This window comes from Pempheris klunzingeri, chromosome 18, assembly GCF_042242105.1.
Source record: "Pempheris klunzingeri isolate RE-2024b chromosome 18, fPemKlu1.hap1, whole genome shotgun sequence".
NCBI lineage: Eukaryota > Metazoa > Chordata > Actinopteri > Acropomatiformes > Pempheridae > Pempheris > Pempheris klunzingeri.
Window position 1 is genome coordinate 17,646,939 of NC_092029.1, and position 17,680 is coordinate 17,664,618.

Below are 17,680 nucleotides of genomic sequence, written 5' to 3' on the forward strand. Positions count from 1 at the left end.
TGATTAAGTGGGTCGAATATTCAAATCATTAAGTGATTTAATGAGGTAAAACTTCATTAAAAGTGCACAGATTTGCAGAGGAGTCAGTTAACTAAACCTCGATAACCCACGACGAATCCCTTTAACATCATTTGCCACCAAATGATCATGAGCTCAAGGGGAGCACACGAGATTTGCAGATGTGACATGTGGATCACCGAGCTCTCTGTGTAGACCACTTCCTTCTTGTAAATCTTCTTAATTATAGGAGATGTGACCTGGCTGATGCATCCATTCAGCACGCGTGCTGCAACAAGCAGCAGAAAACAGAAGCAAATTCATTTAAAAAGTTGACATCTTATTGGAACAGCTACAAGCTGCATGAGAGATGCATCCAAAAAAAAAAAATCCCTAAACGCCGTAAAGTCGTGTTTTACAATTTACTTAAACCCATATCTGCCGATGACGCCTAAAAACTCGCAATTTCTAAATGGAGTCTGGCTTGCAAATTAAAAACAAGGATGACACGGGCAGTTTAGAGGTCCTGAATGCTCCTGTGGGACCTCTCAGTGATCTCAGTGATCTGTACATTTCTTAGGACTTCACTCATCATTAAACTGGCGCAAACAAAGCTACAGATGCAGACCGAGAGATGCTGAATTATGGCGAGCTGCCACCCTTCATCAGAGCCAACTGACGCCCCATGCGCGCTCCGATCCCCCCAACCTCCCCTCCCTCCCCTTCCCCTTCCCCTCCAACCCCCCCTAGCCTGCCAGCTTGCTGCTGTCTGGCTTATCAGCGCTGCTGCTGCTGATGCTGCTGGATGCTGCACGGTGGCGCAGCCCAGATCCAACTGAGGATGTGAGGATGGAGACGTGAGGACAACGGGGCTGTAGTGAGGATGGAATAACCCAGAAGAACCCCCAGCATAGTCATGGTGCTCATCTGATCTGTTACTTTAACCCTACTGAGAAGCCCTCGCTGCCTGCCTGCCTGCCTGCTCTCATTCAGCGGGGCGTGAAGTCGCTCCTAACAGGATTTTACTGAAGCGCGTCTCTCAGGATCAAGCGCAGGTGCGATTTCCTTAACTTACCTGGGAGGATGATTTCTGCTTATTTGTCGCCGAGCGCACAGGTGGGAGTGTGGATTTAACATTCCAAACTTTGGATCTTCTCTTTCCGGGATTTTTTATTTTATTTTTTTCCTAAAGGGGGTGGCAGTTGGTGATTGGAGATGCGCGCGTCTTGTTTAACCCACCAGTTTATTCTGGGTGGATGCTGTGGATGTTATCACAGCTGTTCTGGCAGATGATCGTGCGTTCAGATCGACACCGTGGATATACCTGCAGTGTGGCTCACGGGTAGCTGCGTGCCTCCCTCACATGAAAATCAGCCCGCGGTCCTGTCTCCAGGAAAGTTTGTGACTGGGACGCTGTGGAGGATGAAGGCAGCGCATCATTTCTGGCTTCTCTACGGAAGCAGAGCTCAGTGACTGCTCCTCAGCACGTGGTCGTAACATCATTTATCACTGGTGGATGGATTTGTGATAAGGTGATTCGGGCTGGAGAATGTGTATCCGAACTGTGGGGTCCTGCTCAGGCCGGAGGGGAGAGCAGCAGATGTCCCCCTTCCTGGGACCATAGGTGTTCCCGGTAAACAGGTAGGTTACATGAGTGGGGTTTTGCGATGAGTATCATATTATAGACTCACGTTAAAGAGAAAAAACGAAAGAGAACATTACTGTTTGAAAAATCAAGGGCAAATGTTTAGTGAATGGCACAAATAGCCCACGTGCTGTTGTCTCTCACGGCGCACCAAACTCCATTCAGAAATCCTACAGTTTAGTGCTGCATTGCCAATCGAACATGAGCTCTTTCTCAAATAAATCTCCTGCTGACTTTCTTTCATTCCGCACCAGTTGCACTATACTGTAGTTTGTACTGATGAAAATGTTTGAATTTCCACAAGTGAGCCCATGGGAAACACCAGCTTGTGTTAAATGCCTCTGAGAAGTTCCAATTTTTTGCAGAAATAAAGTGCTTCACAGTTTAGAAATTGTTATTTGTAAGCTGGATTTTAGCACATTGATTGAAGACAAATGAAAACAAATGTTTAATTACTAGAACTGTCAATGCCACACGCCGCCCAAATGTTATAGAGATATAATTGCTGCTTGCTCACTGCATCTAAATCATTACAAATGCCTCTTTGACTTTGGCTGAGGATTCATATGATGTTAAAATTTGATGAAATTAATAACATTAGAGGGTCAGCAAAAATAGAACAATTTTGCAAGGTGTTCCATTTAGTTAAACAGCACCAACAATATTGATTTTTTATATGGACTACAGATGGAGGAGCCATAGCCTTAATCAGCTTTGTCACACAAGTCATGCAGTGCTTTTACAGGAGTCTATAGCATTCACTTTGTAACAGTTTCAAATCCATCATTTTTCAAGACTTAGTTGGTTTCTGGTTACTTGATTCATTCATTCATTCATTTCCATTTCTTTTTTCTTTTAGTGACTTCAAATCCCAAAATGCCAAGCTGTGGATAGACAGGCTTCCCTGTGGGTCGAGCTGACCTGTGTCTGCCTCCTTGCACCTCCTCTCCTCATTTCCAATTTCCCCGGTCCTCTCTTCACCCCCATCTTTAGCCCTTCATCCTCCCCTTTCCCTTTCTGCTTTTCTCCCTCATCTCTTTATCTCTTTCCTCTCCCCTGCATCGCTGTCCGTCTCTCACCCCCCTTACCTCCTTCTCCTCGTTGTTGTTGTACCTCCCCCTCCAGTCCTCTCTCCCACCGCCGTTCTACCCCTCCCCAAACCCTCCACCTCCTCCTCTTCCTCCCCCCCACAGCACACATGCAGGCCAAGAAGCGGTACCTGCTCGTGTCTGTGGGGGCCGGTCTTCTCTTCCTCATCTACCTGTGGGGTCTGCAAATTGGGGAGTTCCAGCAGCAGACGTACCAATATCACCAGTTTCCCCAGTACCCCCAGTACCACCAGTACCATCAGCAGAAATACCAGTACCACCACCAGGGCCAGGGGGTGTACCAGCCCCAGCCACTGCCCCAGAGAAGCCCGTCCAGACCTCCCAGGAACTGGCCGGAGTCGACCCAGCTGCTGGAGCCGTACCTGGAGGGGGGGGAGCAAGAGGTAGACGAAAAGACACAAAAAAGGGTCTTGTCTCACCGTATATTAAACAAAAAAGGAAACCTGGTGGCTCATTTAGAAGCAGCTGTGGAGGAAGTATCCAGATACCACAATATAAAACTACCAAAGTCCTTCATTCAGCAAAATAATTATCTGCAAAATGTTCTCATCCAAAGTATTCATTATGCAGTGGGCCACTTTCTTAGTGTTATTTTAAATGATCAAAGAAATAAAAAAAGGGACTGTACATTTCCGCTCCATACAGCAAGTAAATAAATTCTTAAAAATGCATAGCTTTAAAATTGGGTTAAAGATGAATAATGAGCTTGCAGCTGCTTTAAAAGCTTTAAGCCAGTGGCTGCAAGATGTTTAATCAGGTCATTAAAGGCAGAACGAGTTGGATGAAAAATAACGTGTACATTCACACCAATATTGTCCCTCTCACTCATCACTTATGACCCATTAGAAGTGTGTGGCAGTGTCTGTATCCGCAGAGATCCCGTGTTTGGGACGTTCCTGATGCCTGATGTGTAGCCCCCGGCCAATGAGAGGAAGCTACAAAACTTGGCGGACACAGTGCCAAAAAAATATAGCAAATACAGGAAGGCGAAACGCCAAGCAGACAAAAGTGGTTTCAAAGCGAGAGTGAATCTCTTGGGTTGTCATTTACCTGTTGACCAGCACCCTGACCCTAACCATGGAGGAATCCTTCTGATTCTGCCTTTAAACAGATGTAGAAATAAGAAAAGAAACACATCTGCTACATTTTGTTTATTCTCTCTGACTTTTCTCTAATTGCTGCTTTATTATTGAGAAATACTTGATAGATTCACCCTCTTCTGGAACTTTAAAACTGCTGTGGGTGATGCTCACAAATTTTACAGACCACCACTATGTTGCACCTCGCAGGTGTCATTAGTACTCTCACACAATGTTTTGAAGGTGGACGGATGAAATTGATTCATGCACCGTACATATAAACTGTGAATTTTACTATGTGGTGCAGAAGATGTACTTTTGCTGTATTTTAACTGCTTGCCTGTGTGTGTGTACAGGAGGACAGTCCTCAGCTCCACCATCAGCACACCTCGCCCCGTGAGCGCCGTGCGATCCGCGACAACATCTACAAGAACAAGCGCTGCCGCATGGAAACCTGCTTCGACTTTGCTCGCTGCCAGTCAGGCTTCAGGGTTTTCATCTACCCGCCGCAGAGAGGAGACGAGGTGTCCGAGACCTACCAGAAGATCCTGTCGTCCATCGAGGAGTCTCGCTTCCACACCACGGACCCTACGCGGGCCTGTTTGTTCGTTCTGGCTGTAGACACGTTGGACAGGGACCAGCTCTCGGCTCAGTACGTCCAGAACGTCAGGCTCCGCATCCAGAGCCTGCCAACGTGGAACGATGGCAGGAACCACCTCATATTCAACCTCTACTCTGGCACCTGGCCGGACTACACAGAGGATCTGGGCTTTGAGGTGGGCCAGGCCATGCTGGCCAGAGCCAGTGCAGATGTGGTTAACTTCCGGCCCAACTTTGATATCTCCATCCCTCTATTCTCCAAGGATCACCCTCTAAAGGGAGGGGGCATGGGTTATCTGACACTCAATGATGCACCGCCTTCCAGGAAGTACCTGCTAGTTTTCAAAGGGAAACGATATCTAACTGGCATTGGCTCTGAGACAAGGAATGCTCTGTATCACATCCACAACGGGGAAGATATTATTCTGCTGACCACATGTAAACATGGCAAAGACTGGGAGAAACACAAGGACTCCCGCTGTGACAGAGATAATGAAGAATACTCAAAGTAAGACACACGTTTTAATTCTCTATATTATTTACGCTGCTTCCGTGCGCTTTTATCTCCATTTGAAAAGAGCATCAGTGCTTTGAAGATCTATCAATTAACAGGATTTACTAGTGTCTCATTACAGCTCACATCCACAGGCTTTGTTAGTGGTTGTCACCGGCTTGCTGTCCTGCAAAGAGAGCAGACAGCCTGCCTTTTAGGATATTAGTGCCGTGGCAGTTCTCTCATTATCGGCTCTTATTTCCTGTTAGTTATTTCAAATGCAGTGTGTTTGTGCTTCATTACAGCTCATCACAAGTGCTCGCTGGGCTTGTGTGCGGGGATGCGCATGTTGATGCCGTCGATCATTATAAATGTGGTTTATTTGGCGGAAAACTCTGCCGCTTGAGAGTGTCGGGGACGAGCTGCTGCTCACAAAGCTCCTCTCCTTCATTTAAATGAAACAGGCTGGATGCTCTTATGTGCATATTTTTTTAACTGTCATGGGAGTTGAGCTTCACTGTCGCTGTGCTCCCAAGACAAAATGCTATGAAAATGCAAGTGTGTTTGTGCGTTTTGTGCTACAGTGTATGTGCGTGTATGGAAGGGAGAGAGAGAAAGAGAGAGAGAGAGAGAGAGAGAGAGAGAGAGAGAGAGAGAGAGAGTCTGTTGAGAGAAGGAAAGTTTTGTCAGCTCAGCAGTTGGTCGAGAGAAAAGTGATCTGAGCCAAGAAGAGGAGTTCACCTTTTGAAAATTTTAGGGAGGCTGGCAGCTGAAAGAGGAGGAAACATTGGATGTGGAATGAAATGGGGAACAGCATTCTCAACTTCTCTCTCTTCTTTCTGGATATGTATGGGTATATTATAGGTATGTTTTAGAATTAGATATTGCTGAGACTAAAATGAAAACCACTATGGATCCAGGTTCCCTAAGGACTAAGTGCAGCCGCACAGCAAATGAAATTTTTACCGTGAGCACCTGCTCACCGTTGTAGGCAAATATTAGGACAGTGACACATTTTTCAACACTTTGGCCCCATTCTAGCGGATAATGTCTGAAATTAAACAATGACTGTGAGGCTAAGCTGTGACAATCCATCCAGGGCTTCCCTCAGGAAATTGGTTAACACACTGTTTTTCAGTCCTAGTCCCGGGGAACGGTCTGTATTTGGTAAATGGTCTGTATTTGTATAGCGCCTTTCTAGTTATTTCAACTACTCAAAGCGCTTTTACATCACATCCTCATTCACACATCATTCATACAGGAGGAATGTAATTCTGGAGGAGACTATTCTTTCACACTCATTCGTACTCTACCACTGAGCCACAGCTGCCCCACCCACCGCCCTTGCATGTTTCGTGACATACATGAGTCAAATGAAAGGGTCGGCTTCTGCAGAGCTTGATGACAGGCCAATCATTTGAATTAGGTGTGCTGGAGCTGGGAAACATCTAAAACATGCAAGGCCCTGGGCGATGATCAGGGCTGGAAAACACTGGGTTAACAGGCTGCAGAAGTACGGCTGTGCTCTTCTTTTGGAAAACTCTCCAATTAACAGTAAAACATGAGTCTAGTTAATCAATACCCAACTCACTTCAACTTGACATAGGCCGTGTTGGACAGAATGTGTGTCCAGTGTTATTATCTATCTCTTTGGTGCTTGGACAGTATGCTTCAGGCAGAGGGTGGCGCTGATATAAAATCCTGTGAGAAAACCCTGCTGTCATTGTCTGTAAATGATTTACAACCAAGTTTGAAATATTATGACACATTAACGTTTATTTCAATTCAGTAAATACATATCGGTCCTCTTAAATTAAGGTTATATATTAGAAAGGCCACATGTCCTCTACCATGGTGACGCAGACGTGAACACCTTCAAATTAAAGCTAAAAGTCAGCAGTGACTTATTGTTTCCTTTCAACTGTGTTGCAAAGCCAGCACAGCAAAAAACGGGTCACTGTCCCACTAATGGACTGCAGTGTGTTTCTGAAAGTGCATGGACTGTAATCACTGGTGGATAATATTATTTCTATTTGCTCCACAGGCGAGTCCCAACACTTTATCAGCTGCAGCTCACATGCTGAGAGTAAACATCTCTGCGGCGCGGACTCAATTCAATACACAGCCTTTTTCAGTTAAAAATAACAATAATAGGAAGTGAATATATGTGTGATCGTTGATCCCGTATATCATCCTGAGTGCTCCACTGGCCTTAAACTTTCTCTTGGATCGCTGTGTTTTAGGACATTTAGGACATCTACAGGTGTGCCGTGTTCTAAGATGGTTTTTGTGAGTCTGACCTTATGGCAGCAGCAACAATGGAGGAAAAGCTTTTTCTAGCAAACTGGCTGCACGTTAAAAGGATGTCGTGGTGCATAAAAATATGCTCGGGTATTAATGAATGTGGTTGGTAAAACTGGTGGTTTTATGAGCTCTTGCAGCTTTAGTAGGGAAGAAAAACAAATGGTTTGGGTTTCAGTGTCGACTCCATAATTCATGTAAAAGAGAACATTAATGAAAAGAAAGTGGCTCCTTCTTAAAATACATACTCTATTAGTCTTTTCTCTGTCTCAGTATGACATGAGCCTGATATCCAAAACCAAAACTAAAGATCTTATTCTGAGAGTGGCATTGAGTTTAGCTCTCAGGACAGTTTAGCTTTCATATCTCACATTTAATGTCTCGCTTTCTGTCCGTCTCTTATTTGTATCAGTTTACTAGACGACATATTTGAAGATTGCAAAGCTTTTTATGAAATAATGATAAAAAACTGTAAAAAAAAAGCTGGTATCAATCATTATGTTGTAATTCAACTAGTTTGTTCAGAGACAAACAAAGACGGGACTTCCGACTGTTTGTTCTACCAGATGGTTCCTAGCAGTGAACAGGTGATGGTCACAGGTTTGAATATTATGCAAGGATTAAGATTCTCTAAAACTATCCACACGATATACTCCAAACACAAAACGACTTATTTCCACTTAGATATGCAGACGTTTGGTCTTGCTCGTCGTTAAGAAACACATTCGAACGCAACACAGCAAATGCAACAAATGAAATTGCCAACAAACGGCCAAGCAATGCCCCAATCCAACGAGAAAATAAACTACGGAATGCGTCAAGGACAGGACTTTGTTCCTGAGAGTCACATGCTGTTGAACAAGTCCGACCTCTGTCTCTAAACAACGTAGCATCGCGATCCTTAGAATCTTGACTTTGTGATTGAGGAAGCCTTCTTGTCTGTGCGATGCTATTTTACACACAGCACATCGATACAGACATCACCCAGTGCAGTTGAGGGGGATCCTGCGTAGCGAGGGCTCCCTGATGGGAACAGAAACCAATGAGGATCTTGAAGCCTCGGGCGGTCGATAATTGCCCTCCAATTGAATTAAGCTGTGAATGAAGGGGCTAGATAGAGATCTCACCTCCCACTGAGCGGCGCTGGATTGAACTCAGGCTGTTTTACTGTACATAGATAACAGCCAGCTTCACCAATTAAAGCCTTTCTGTCTCAAGTGTCTTAAGTGTCTCTCCAAAGAATGTTTGATAAGGCAGGCTGGAAACTCAATTTAAAGAGCGGCAGATAAAGAAATTAATTCAGATCTCTGCCATGTCGTTCATGATAGCTGTCGTGGTCCAACGTGAGGAGAGAAGAGGATAGTGTATAGATACAGGAGGGTCAAATGTGATGATGCTGACTGCACAGTAAAACCCTTAAACATCTCCTTTCTTTGACCTCCTCTCTTTTTTTTGTCTCTAACAGACCTTGAAGCCATTTTAGCTCCTTCTTTCCTTTTTATATTAAATACAGCCATGTTTCCTGTAACTGACAAGAAAGTTCTCAATGATTTTTTTTAATATTGTTTCACAAAGATAGAATGTGAATTTAGTGATCAAAGCCAGTAAAATGGATTTCTCCAGCTTGTCATGTCATAACCATGGACTATACACTACAAGACAGATAGCTTTGTATAAACTGTCACTGCTCTTTCAGCTAACACCAATCATTGATCATGGTATTTGAGAGTCGAGATAGCAAAAGAAGTAAGTTACATGGCGTTAAGCTCACTGTAACAATTCAAGAAACACCGACTCCATAACGTGACTATAAATCAGGGGCTAAAGTGGGATCTGGAGAAAGGCACAGAAGAATGCCTTTATTCATATTAATCACCCACAGTTATCATACAGCAGCAGGAACGTTAAATGTATCTCCATATTTAGAATAGGCACTTAAACACATGGTAACTTCATTAATTATTACATTCTGTACTTTTCTGAACATCAGACCGATAAGCTAGAGAAGTCAAATCTTTTAGAATAAACCAGTGGAGTCCATCAAATCTGTTCTTTTTATTTTTATTTTATTTTATTTTACTGTAGGCAAAGCAAAAGTCTAAACTCTGAATATGACATGTTGCCAACCTGTTCCACAAATCAGTGAAATGAAACATGTAAACTGTGGCTCTTAGTTTGAAACATTATTAATATGATCAGCTCTGTAAGGTCTCTGCCTTCTGAGTTCTTCCACGTCTTGTTCACTTGTGCCCACATGTATCCATACTGGTACATTGTAAAATTACATTTTAAATCAGGAAGGATTACACTGCACATTGCGGACCGTCATCTAAACTGTTACCAAAATATCATAAAGTCACTACGGCTGATTTATTAGATGATGGTTATTGCATGCAGCTTATTGTTTTCTTACTAGACTCAACTTTTTTTTTTTTTAACTTTTTCCACTTTTACTGCTAGCTTAGCATACTACACCACCACTTTGACTCTGTCTTTCTGCCAGTCCACACCAAGTGAGGGCACGAGGAAACACAAAAAAACAAAAACTTTTGAACGGACTTCACTGTAAATAAAATGCCTGGTCTTTCAGCGAGGATAATATAATCAACAGATTTTCAGCGATTGTGCCGTTGACTGGTCAGAAACAGTGACATACAGAATGAGTTTTGACAGCTTTAGAGATAGAAAAGATCTGCCTCACTGAAGAAGGGATCTCACAAAAGCCTCACTCGACAAAATATCAGTGCGCCAACCAGCAGACACCCACACATGACAAAGACTCTCTGTGAGTGCAACGCATGCAGTAATTGCCACACACTGGACCTGCCATAGAGATATGAGAAGCTGTCCAGATCCGGGGAAAACTTTTCATGAAATTGCTGCTTTTCTGGATTGTTGGGAAACAGGACACTATCCTGACACGTATACATACAACATCTCTGAAAGATAATGATGGACTGATATTTGCAATCACACGTTACTCTGTCTCCATTTAAGAAAAATGTGTTTTCCACACTAATTGTTTCATAATAAGCAAGGAAAGACTTTGAATTAATTAGTTATAATGTGCTCTTTCCATTCAGCGTTCCTAATGTGATGCGTCCCTGTATGCATGAAGATACTCAGATGGAAACACAGCTGCTGTCACGTCTGTGAATGTTTGCAGCTGCAGAATTCAATATGTATGATGGGAGAAAAGGGTCTGGCAGTATTAATTAAAATGTCAGCTGTGGTCATGTGGGTGGCCGGTGCTGTGGATGTGTAGTGGAGTAAATACAGTGTGTGTGTGTGTGTGTGTGTGTGTGTGTGTGTGTTGTGAGTGAGCTTTTTGAGTCTTTCTTTTTTGCTACTTCTTCCCAGCCTTGTTGTGAGATGTTCTATTAAAGCACATCAAAAGTCAAAGTGCTCCCTCCTTGTTGGCGCTTATCTCCTTCCCTCCCCATCCTTCTCTCCACCTTCATCTCTCTTATTCTGCTCCTCATCCTCCCCTCCTTTTTCCATGCTCTTACTCTCTCCGTCATTCCCTTATCTGTCCTCGCTCTCACTTTCCTCCCTCTTCCCTTCTTGTCTGCCAAGCCAAACTAAACCATGCAAAAGGCTTTACTGCTGTCTCAGTGCATCTTTTAATGCAAGTCATGATGAGGAGCACCATGAAGAATATTAACTGTTTGCCAGTTTCAAAGAGAGAGAGATAAATTCAGGACTTTTACGAAACTTTGATGTGCGACTGATTTAACAATTTAATTAAAGAAACAAAAAGCAGGCTAAACCAAGTTGTTTGTGAAAATACGCATGTGTAGGAGAAGGAAATAAACTCTCATGAGAAATTGCCTTAACAAGTGCTTTAGAATGTGTTTATAAAGATGCCTAGTGAATATAGCAAATAATAAATAATACTTGTTTTGGTAGTTTTTCCATATCTGAATCGAGGGTTGGATAAAAAGGTTGCACAAATTTGTGATTTGGGGCTTTATAAAGCTCACTAAATTGACCTGATCATCTATAAAATCTGATATATATGCATCAGAAATAGGATCACACCTACAAAAAGTCAAGGTTTGAAATATTCAAAACAGTTGAGAGAGAAATCTCACCATAAGGGCTATTAATTAGCTCTTGTGATGTGTTCAGTCATCAGCATTATCACATTATCTTCACCAGCATCTTTTCAACTGCTCAGTCTAAGAAGGAGCCACTTGCTGTAGCAGCACGTATACCTCGTACTGAGAGCGGGCAGCCACCCAGCCCATCTGGCTCTTCTGTTCCTGTCCCTCTCTGAGCACTTTGTAGTTGCTGTTTCAAAGAATGCTGAATAAATAAAGTTTGCTCACTCTCTCCATCCGCTTCATCTCGTTGGCCTTCTTCCCTTTCCTCCACAACCACGGAGCTCCGTAACCTGGCCAAAAGGGCCTCCAAACCCTGGCATGTCCTCAGTGGACCGAGTCTGTCTCTGCACTGTATGCATGTTGTGTTAGTTTATGCATGCATATGAGTGTGCGTGTTGGTTTGTGGTACCACTTGGGTACTATTACGTATGCGCAACATGCACTAACATGCATGCACGGCTGTCCTGGCAGCCAAAAGCACAGATTGCAACACATCCGCAGGCAGTGTGACACCATTACTCCACTGTATCTATAGTTATAGTAATGATATATTAATGTTCTGAGTCACGTGTAGATAATCTTTAAGGACTTTAAAACAGCATTTAGGAAAATAATATCACCAAGGTTCATTTTGTACTTGTTCTGCAGCTTCAATCTTATCACATGATCTTCGTCTTTAAGGACGTTCTCGTGAAGCAGATGACGTTCGAGCCAACTCCAATTCCGCTGATGAAGATCACGAGATAATCTAAAGATCCACAATAGCTACTAGACGGACCAAGTGATGAGATTATATTTTGAAGGCAGAAAAATAAACTTTTAACTTCAACTCTGAAGGCATTAAATACCCTTTTCAGCAGCAAAAAGTAGCAAAATATATTGGTAATGTGCAAATAATCATTTCCTATGTATTTTGAGCAGGCTTGTGAGAAAAGTAAGAACTCTTTGGACGAGCTGGAAGAAAGTTATTCAATATCAAAAATTAAAAACTCTAAAATCTAGAACTTAAGTGCATTTTTAAAACAATTTGACCTAAATGACCAACTGAAAAACTTTCGTATGCAGGCCTCTTTGAAATGGTTAATTCAGCATTGTCCTCCTGCGACACTCAGCTGCAGGAAGCTGAAAGAAATTAGTCATAAATGGTGTAAACCTTCTTTAGCCAAAGCTGGCCCATGAAAACACTGGCTTAAACTAATAAGAGTTGTGGGTGTGTGTGTGTTTGCAGACATTCTTTACGAGATCTTTAGGGTTTCTTTGGGGCATTTAAATGCCTGCAGATTTCTCACCCAGTGGAAGACAGCAGCTCAACTCATCAATACATCGAAGGTTTCTGCCAAGGCTGGTTGTAGGGTAAAAGGAAGCACTATTGATCAGGTTTGACTCGACCACTGCAGCCAATCAGTAGATGAATAGAGGTTAATGTTCCTTCTCGGTGTGTGAAAGCCAAACATAGATTGGCATTTAGTTGGACAAGGCCTTGGCATTTATTTTAGCTGACCTTCTCTCAGCCTTAACAGGAAAAAGAAGTTAATGTATCAAAGGCTAAAACAGTCTGTGAAAGATCGCAAACTGGGACACTGCAGTCGTTCCCATTTGTTCGATTGATTGAATTAACATTTTGTACTCATAGAATTACACAGAATAAATGGAAGTGTTTATTCTATAAATCCAAGCCCACCGTTTGTTTGAATCTAATATTCACAAACCAAAACTCATTTGAAAAACAGCTTAAAAGTTTCAGCTTCTTTTGAAAAAATCTGCCAATCTTTTGGTCAAAATTGCTAAAAGTCAGTATAATGAGGAAATTGTTTTCATGTAATTTAATGAATTTCATAAGAGCCAGATGATTCCCTCAGAAGCTGGTGGAGACCAAAAGAGAACTAAAAGACAGTAAATATTGAACTTACGGTCAATAGGTGGCTGTAACTATTGGGTGTGTAAATAAGACGCTGTCTGCGAACAAGTTGTACTTTTCTCAGCTGCCTTTGGCTGTAGATGTTCAAACTTTCCATTATCGTGGCCACCTTTAGGACCTTTCCTCCTAAGAGCGCTTAAAAGAAGAGCTCGGGAAACAACAAGCCCTCTGGATGCTCCACTCAACAGTAACTTAAGGTGATCTTTGCTCTTTGTATAAGAGTACAAATGTTGAACCACTTCTCTCAAAGGAATGGTAAGAGCCCATTCCTCACCACATCTGTTTTACAGTTGTTACAACGCACTACGGAGGAACAATCTCTTCAAACGACATGCTGTCTGTCTGCACAAACCATGTGGTTTTCCGCAGCCGTGTGAAGTGTTGCCAGGCTTCTCCTTGTGTCCCCAGAAAATGAGCCACGAATACAATTCAACTCAATCACGTTTTTTTTTTTTTCTCTCCTCCTTTAATGCCATCTCATTTCCGCCTCTCTGCCTGCCGCACTCTCATTTCCCTGTTGTCGTTTACTGCCTTTCTTCTTGCTCCTTCTCCTTCTATTTGTTAGCCTGACGATCTGAGCTGACGAAGTAAAGGTGCGCCGGCCGCTCGCTCCCGGATGTTTGCCATCCATCCTCACTGGGAGAGACAGAGGACAAAATTAGAGAGGCAGTAAAATAGTGGAAACTCTGCGTTGGCAGGATGGATTGCTGCGTAAATACATCACGTTCTCACATACAGCGCTCTTTAGTCCCCTCTAAAAAGAAAGTTAGAGGTTTACTAGAGAGAAACAAGGACGTGTTGGTATGGCACTTTCTGCATATTTGTCTCTCTTGAGCTGACAAAAATGGTCCAAAAAGCAGAAAGATGCTGATTTCCTGTTTCATTTCTAGTCGTAGATCTTAAATACACATACATTACCGAAGATGTTTACACCTATTTCTCTTTTATAGTCCCAGGGACACACACTGGACAACTTTAGTGGTTGTCCATTTGGAATTTAACAGTTTTTGTATTGCATCTTCTTGGAGCACTTCACTCCTCTGCTTTATCGTTCACTCTCCAGCCCATTGAACAACTATATCACAATTTGGACAATATGTCTATTAATGACTTTATTGGCCCTGCAGTTGCATTCACTAAATTTCAGCGTGTCGTCATTGTGGTGAGGTCAAGGTCTGATAAAAGTCAGGTGTGAAGCATGGGTTGGTTATCGTTAATGGTAATGGCAAGCCTGTAAAGAATCAATGTAAGTCAATGCAATGTCCTGAAAAGTGTGTCTGTGTGTGTAGCATAACACGCACACACACAATCACATGCTCCTACAGGTATAACCAGTGAGAGTTGGGAGTCTCTTTGCAATTAATTTGTTTTTAGCTGGTACATTTATTCTACTTTTGTATGAGCTGAGGTCTGAAAACATCGCCTGCAGTAAAAAAATCGCCCCAAAATCTCTTGACTTGTGCCCAAGTGTCCTTGGGCAAAACAATAAATGGCTGCCAGCTACCAGACAGAAGGTGCCCTCAGAACAGGCTAGTTGTCCTTTTTCTTATAAATATGCAGGTTTAATTCGAAGGAATACATTGATTATAAGGAATGAAACATTCACCGGGAACAAGTCTACTCAAGTCAGTGCATCTGTGGACCATGGTCCCCCCCTGGCTCCCCCCTACACCACTGGATCCAGAGAATCTGCTCATCTACACCTGTTTACATCCTGAATGATGAATGAAAGATTGAAACATTATCATTATTAGTTTTAACAAATTCATCACCACATTTGGTCTTTTTAATGTTATTTTCACCTGAAATCAGTTTTTCCTTTTTCCCAGTTGTTCGTGTTTATTTTTCTGCTTTTATTGATATAAGATTTTTAAAAACCCACATGAGGAATATTTTGTGTTTCATATCTTGCCTGTGTTTTTCATTACAATGTGTGTTTGAGCGGAGATTATTTTTGCAATGCAGTATGCTATAAGCTTAGATCTGTTTTTTACAGCGGTTTTGCCGCCATCAGTAGTAACCGACGCTACAGTATTTATCCATAAAAAACTCAGAGCTAACAATATAACAATAAAAAAAACAATAAAAGATTTATTATGCTATAAACAAACCAGCTGCTTTGTCAATAGTTTTGTTTTGTCGCAGATGAAAAGAATCAGTCCTGTATAAACAAACTCTTTCTCTCACACACACACACACACACACAATGGCAATGAGGGATCTGCTTAATTAAAGAAAAGAAGCTTGTAAACCAGGAGAATCTAAGCGTCACGATGGGAGTTTAGCAATGAACCACCACATGCAGCTGTTTCTTGTAATGCTGACAAACACATATAAGTAAATATACAGTATACACACACACACACACACACACACACACACACACACACACTGCACCTTGTGCCGGAGGTAGGCGACTGTTTAATAGTTTCAGTATCGCCATCACAGGCTCTTCTCGCTCCATAACTCTGTCAGCAGGGATTTACAGCTCATTGGCTCTCATTATGAAAATGTGATATTGCACTCGAGACCCTCCGGCTATTCTTGGCCTATGGACTTCTGCAGTGTCATGGTTAGAGACAGTGGGAGACACGACCGGCGGCCTCCTCCCCATCCTCCTCAGTTCCAGAGAGTTTATCCTGGTTTTTATTTAAGAAGCGTCATCGCACCTTTTTAGGTGTAAACTTAGAACACATACCACATGATACTAGCACGTTGCTGTATGAGGACAAGGTCTTTTGGGGACGAGGAATGGGACAGAGGGGTTTTCCTGATTAATAAAGTGATTAAATTGTGCTTTTATTTTAAATTTTTTTGTCATTTTGCTACAGTTTTATGTCATAAAACATACTAACTATTGAGTTTATCAGAACTTCTGTGAATACACACAAGAGTAGCTCTTAACTCTTCAGCCAAACTTCAGGTTAGGGTCTCACACTAATGCTAAAGACACTTGTATAAATGTGGACTAATGTAGATACACTTAGCTGTACTACATACACTATATGCTCTGCACATACCCATACATATTGGTTATATTTAGCAGTTAGTACTTTACTGCTGCACATATATTTAAACTTATGCATATTTACCCCTTACTGCTTATTCTATATATTACCTCTGTACGTATTCACATTCATTTATATTCCTCTGCACTTAACTGCTTTAAGCTGCGGTTAGACTTCATTTCTTTGCTGCACTGCTGTGCTTCATGACAGTAAAGTTAAATCTAATCTTTCTTCTTAAGTCTGTTTTAGGCTCCACAGAGACTTTTCTTTCCTTAGTGATGGACCCACCAGCTTTGCTACAGTGAATTACCAAATTATGTCGTGTGTTGTATGCTAAAACAGCATTAAAATAAGGCAAGGCAGGGCAAATGTGTGTATATATATATATATATATGGCACCATTAGGACATGAGGCAACTTTACATAAACATACATAAAACATAACACATTAAAAACACAATACAAAAGAGATTAAAATATAAAAAAAAATACAAGCAAATAATAAGTGAAGATGCATTTGAAAGTCACTTAGCTGATTTATTGGAGAGCCACAGTAAACAGTAATGTTTTAATGCCTGATTTAGTGCCTAACATGTAGGGCTGCAACTGATAATTATTTCAATTACTGATTATTACTGACCTTGGTTAATTGATCATCGGTTTGGTCCATAAAATGTCAGAAATGCAGTTAAAAAAAAAAAAGAAAAGCTCATCAGAATTTTCCGGAGCCCAATCTGACATCCTCAAATTGCTTGTTTTGTCCAGATCTCAAAAAATATTCAAATTATTATCATCTAAGATAAAGAAAAACCAACAAATGTGGGGAACTTTGGCTTGGAAAATGGTTGGACTGATCGTTAAGCATTATTTATAGACAACAGAGAGATGACAAGAAATGGCGAGGTCGGTCGGACTCACTTAACTGACTGTGGTAACTTTGTAACTCACATGTTGGGAATGAAAACCAGCAAAGTGTCCCTTCAGAGTGTGTGTTTGACAGTGTGTGAGTGTGTGTGTGTGTGTGTGTGTGTGTGTGTGTGTAAATATGATCGGAATAGATTACCTCTTATCTGTTTCTCTCCCCAGGCAGATAGAGCTGGATAGCTGCTGCTTATCACCTGCTTACACTCTCAACAACCCAGCAGTCTGCTCCTCCTTCTGTCCTTCCTCCTCCTCCCTCCTTCTTCTCTCTCTCTTTTTTGTTCTCTTTTTTCATTTTTCCTTCTCACCTTCATTTATATTTCCTTGCATATTTCCTCCTCTTTTTTCCTCCCCCCCTCCTTCTCCTCTGTTTTCACCCTCTCCTCCCACTCTCAATACCTCCTCGCGTTTCCTCTTCCTCTCTTCATTCTCTTCCTTCCTTCAGTTCCCCCTTTCTCTTCTTTGTCCTCCTGTTGCCTCCTCTCCTCTCCTCTCCTCTCCTC

The 17,680-nt window shown here is 42.1% G+C and overlaps 1 protein-coding gene across 1 annotated transcript in view; it reads left to right on the forward strand.

Annotated features, from left to right (window-relative positions):
- Positions 1-2,840: 2,840 nt before the first annotated feature.
- LOC139217535 (exostosin-1) overlaps positions 2,841-17,680 on the forward strand; it is a 209,472-nt gene continuing 194,632 nt past the window's right edge. Inside the window, exons 1-2 of the mRNA XM_070848865.1 lie at positions 2,841-3,134; positions 4,187-4,938. Of these exons, the coding sequence (XP_070704966.1) occupies positions 2,841-3,134; positions 4,187-4,938 (1,046 nt within the window). The remainder of the gene's footprint in view (positions 3,135-4,186; positions 4,939-17,680) is intronic.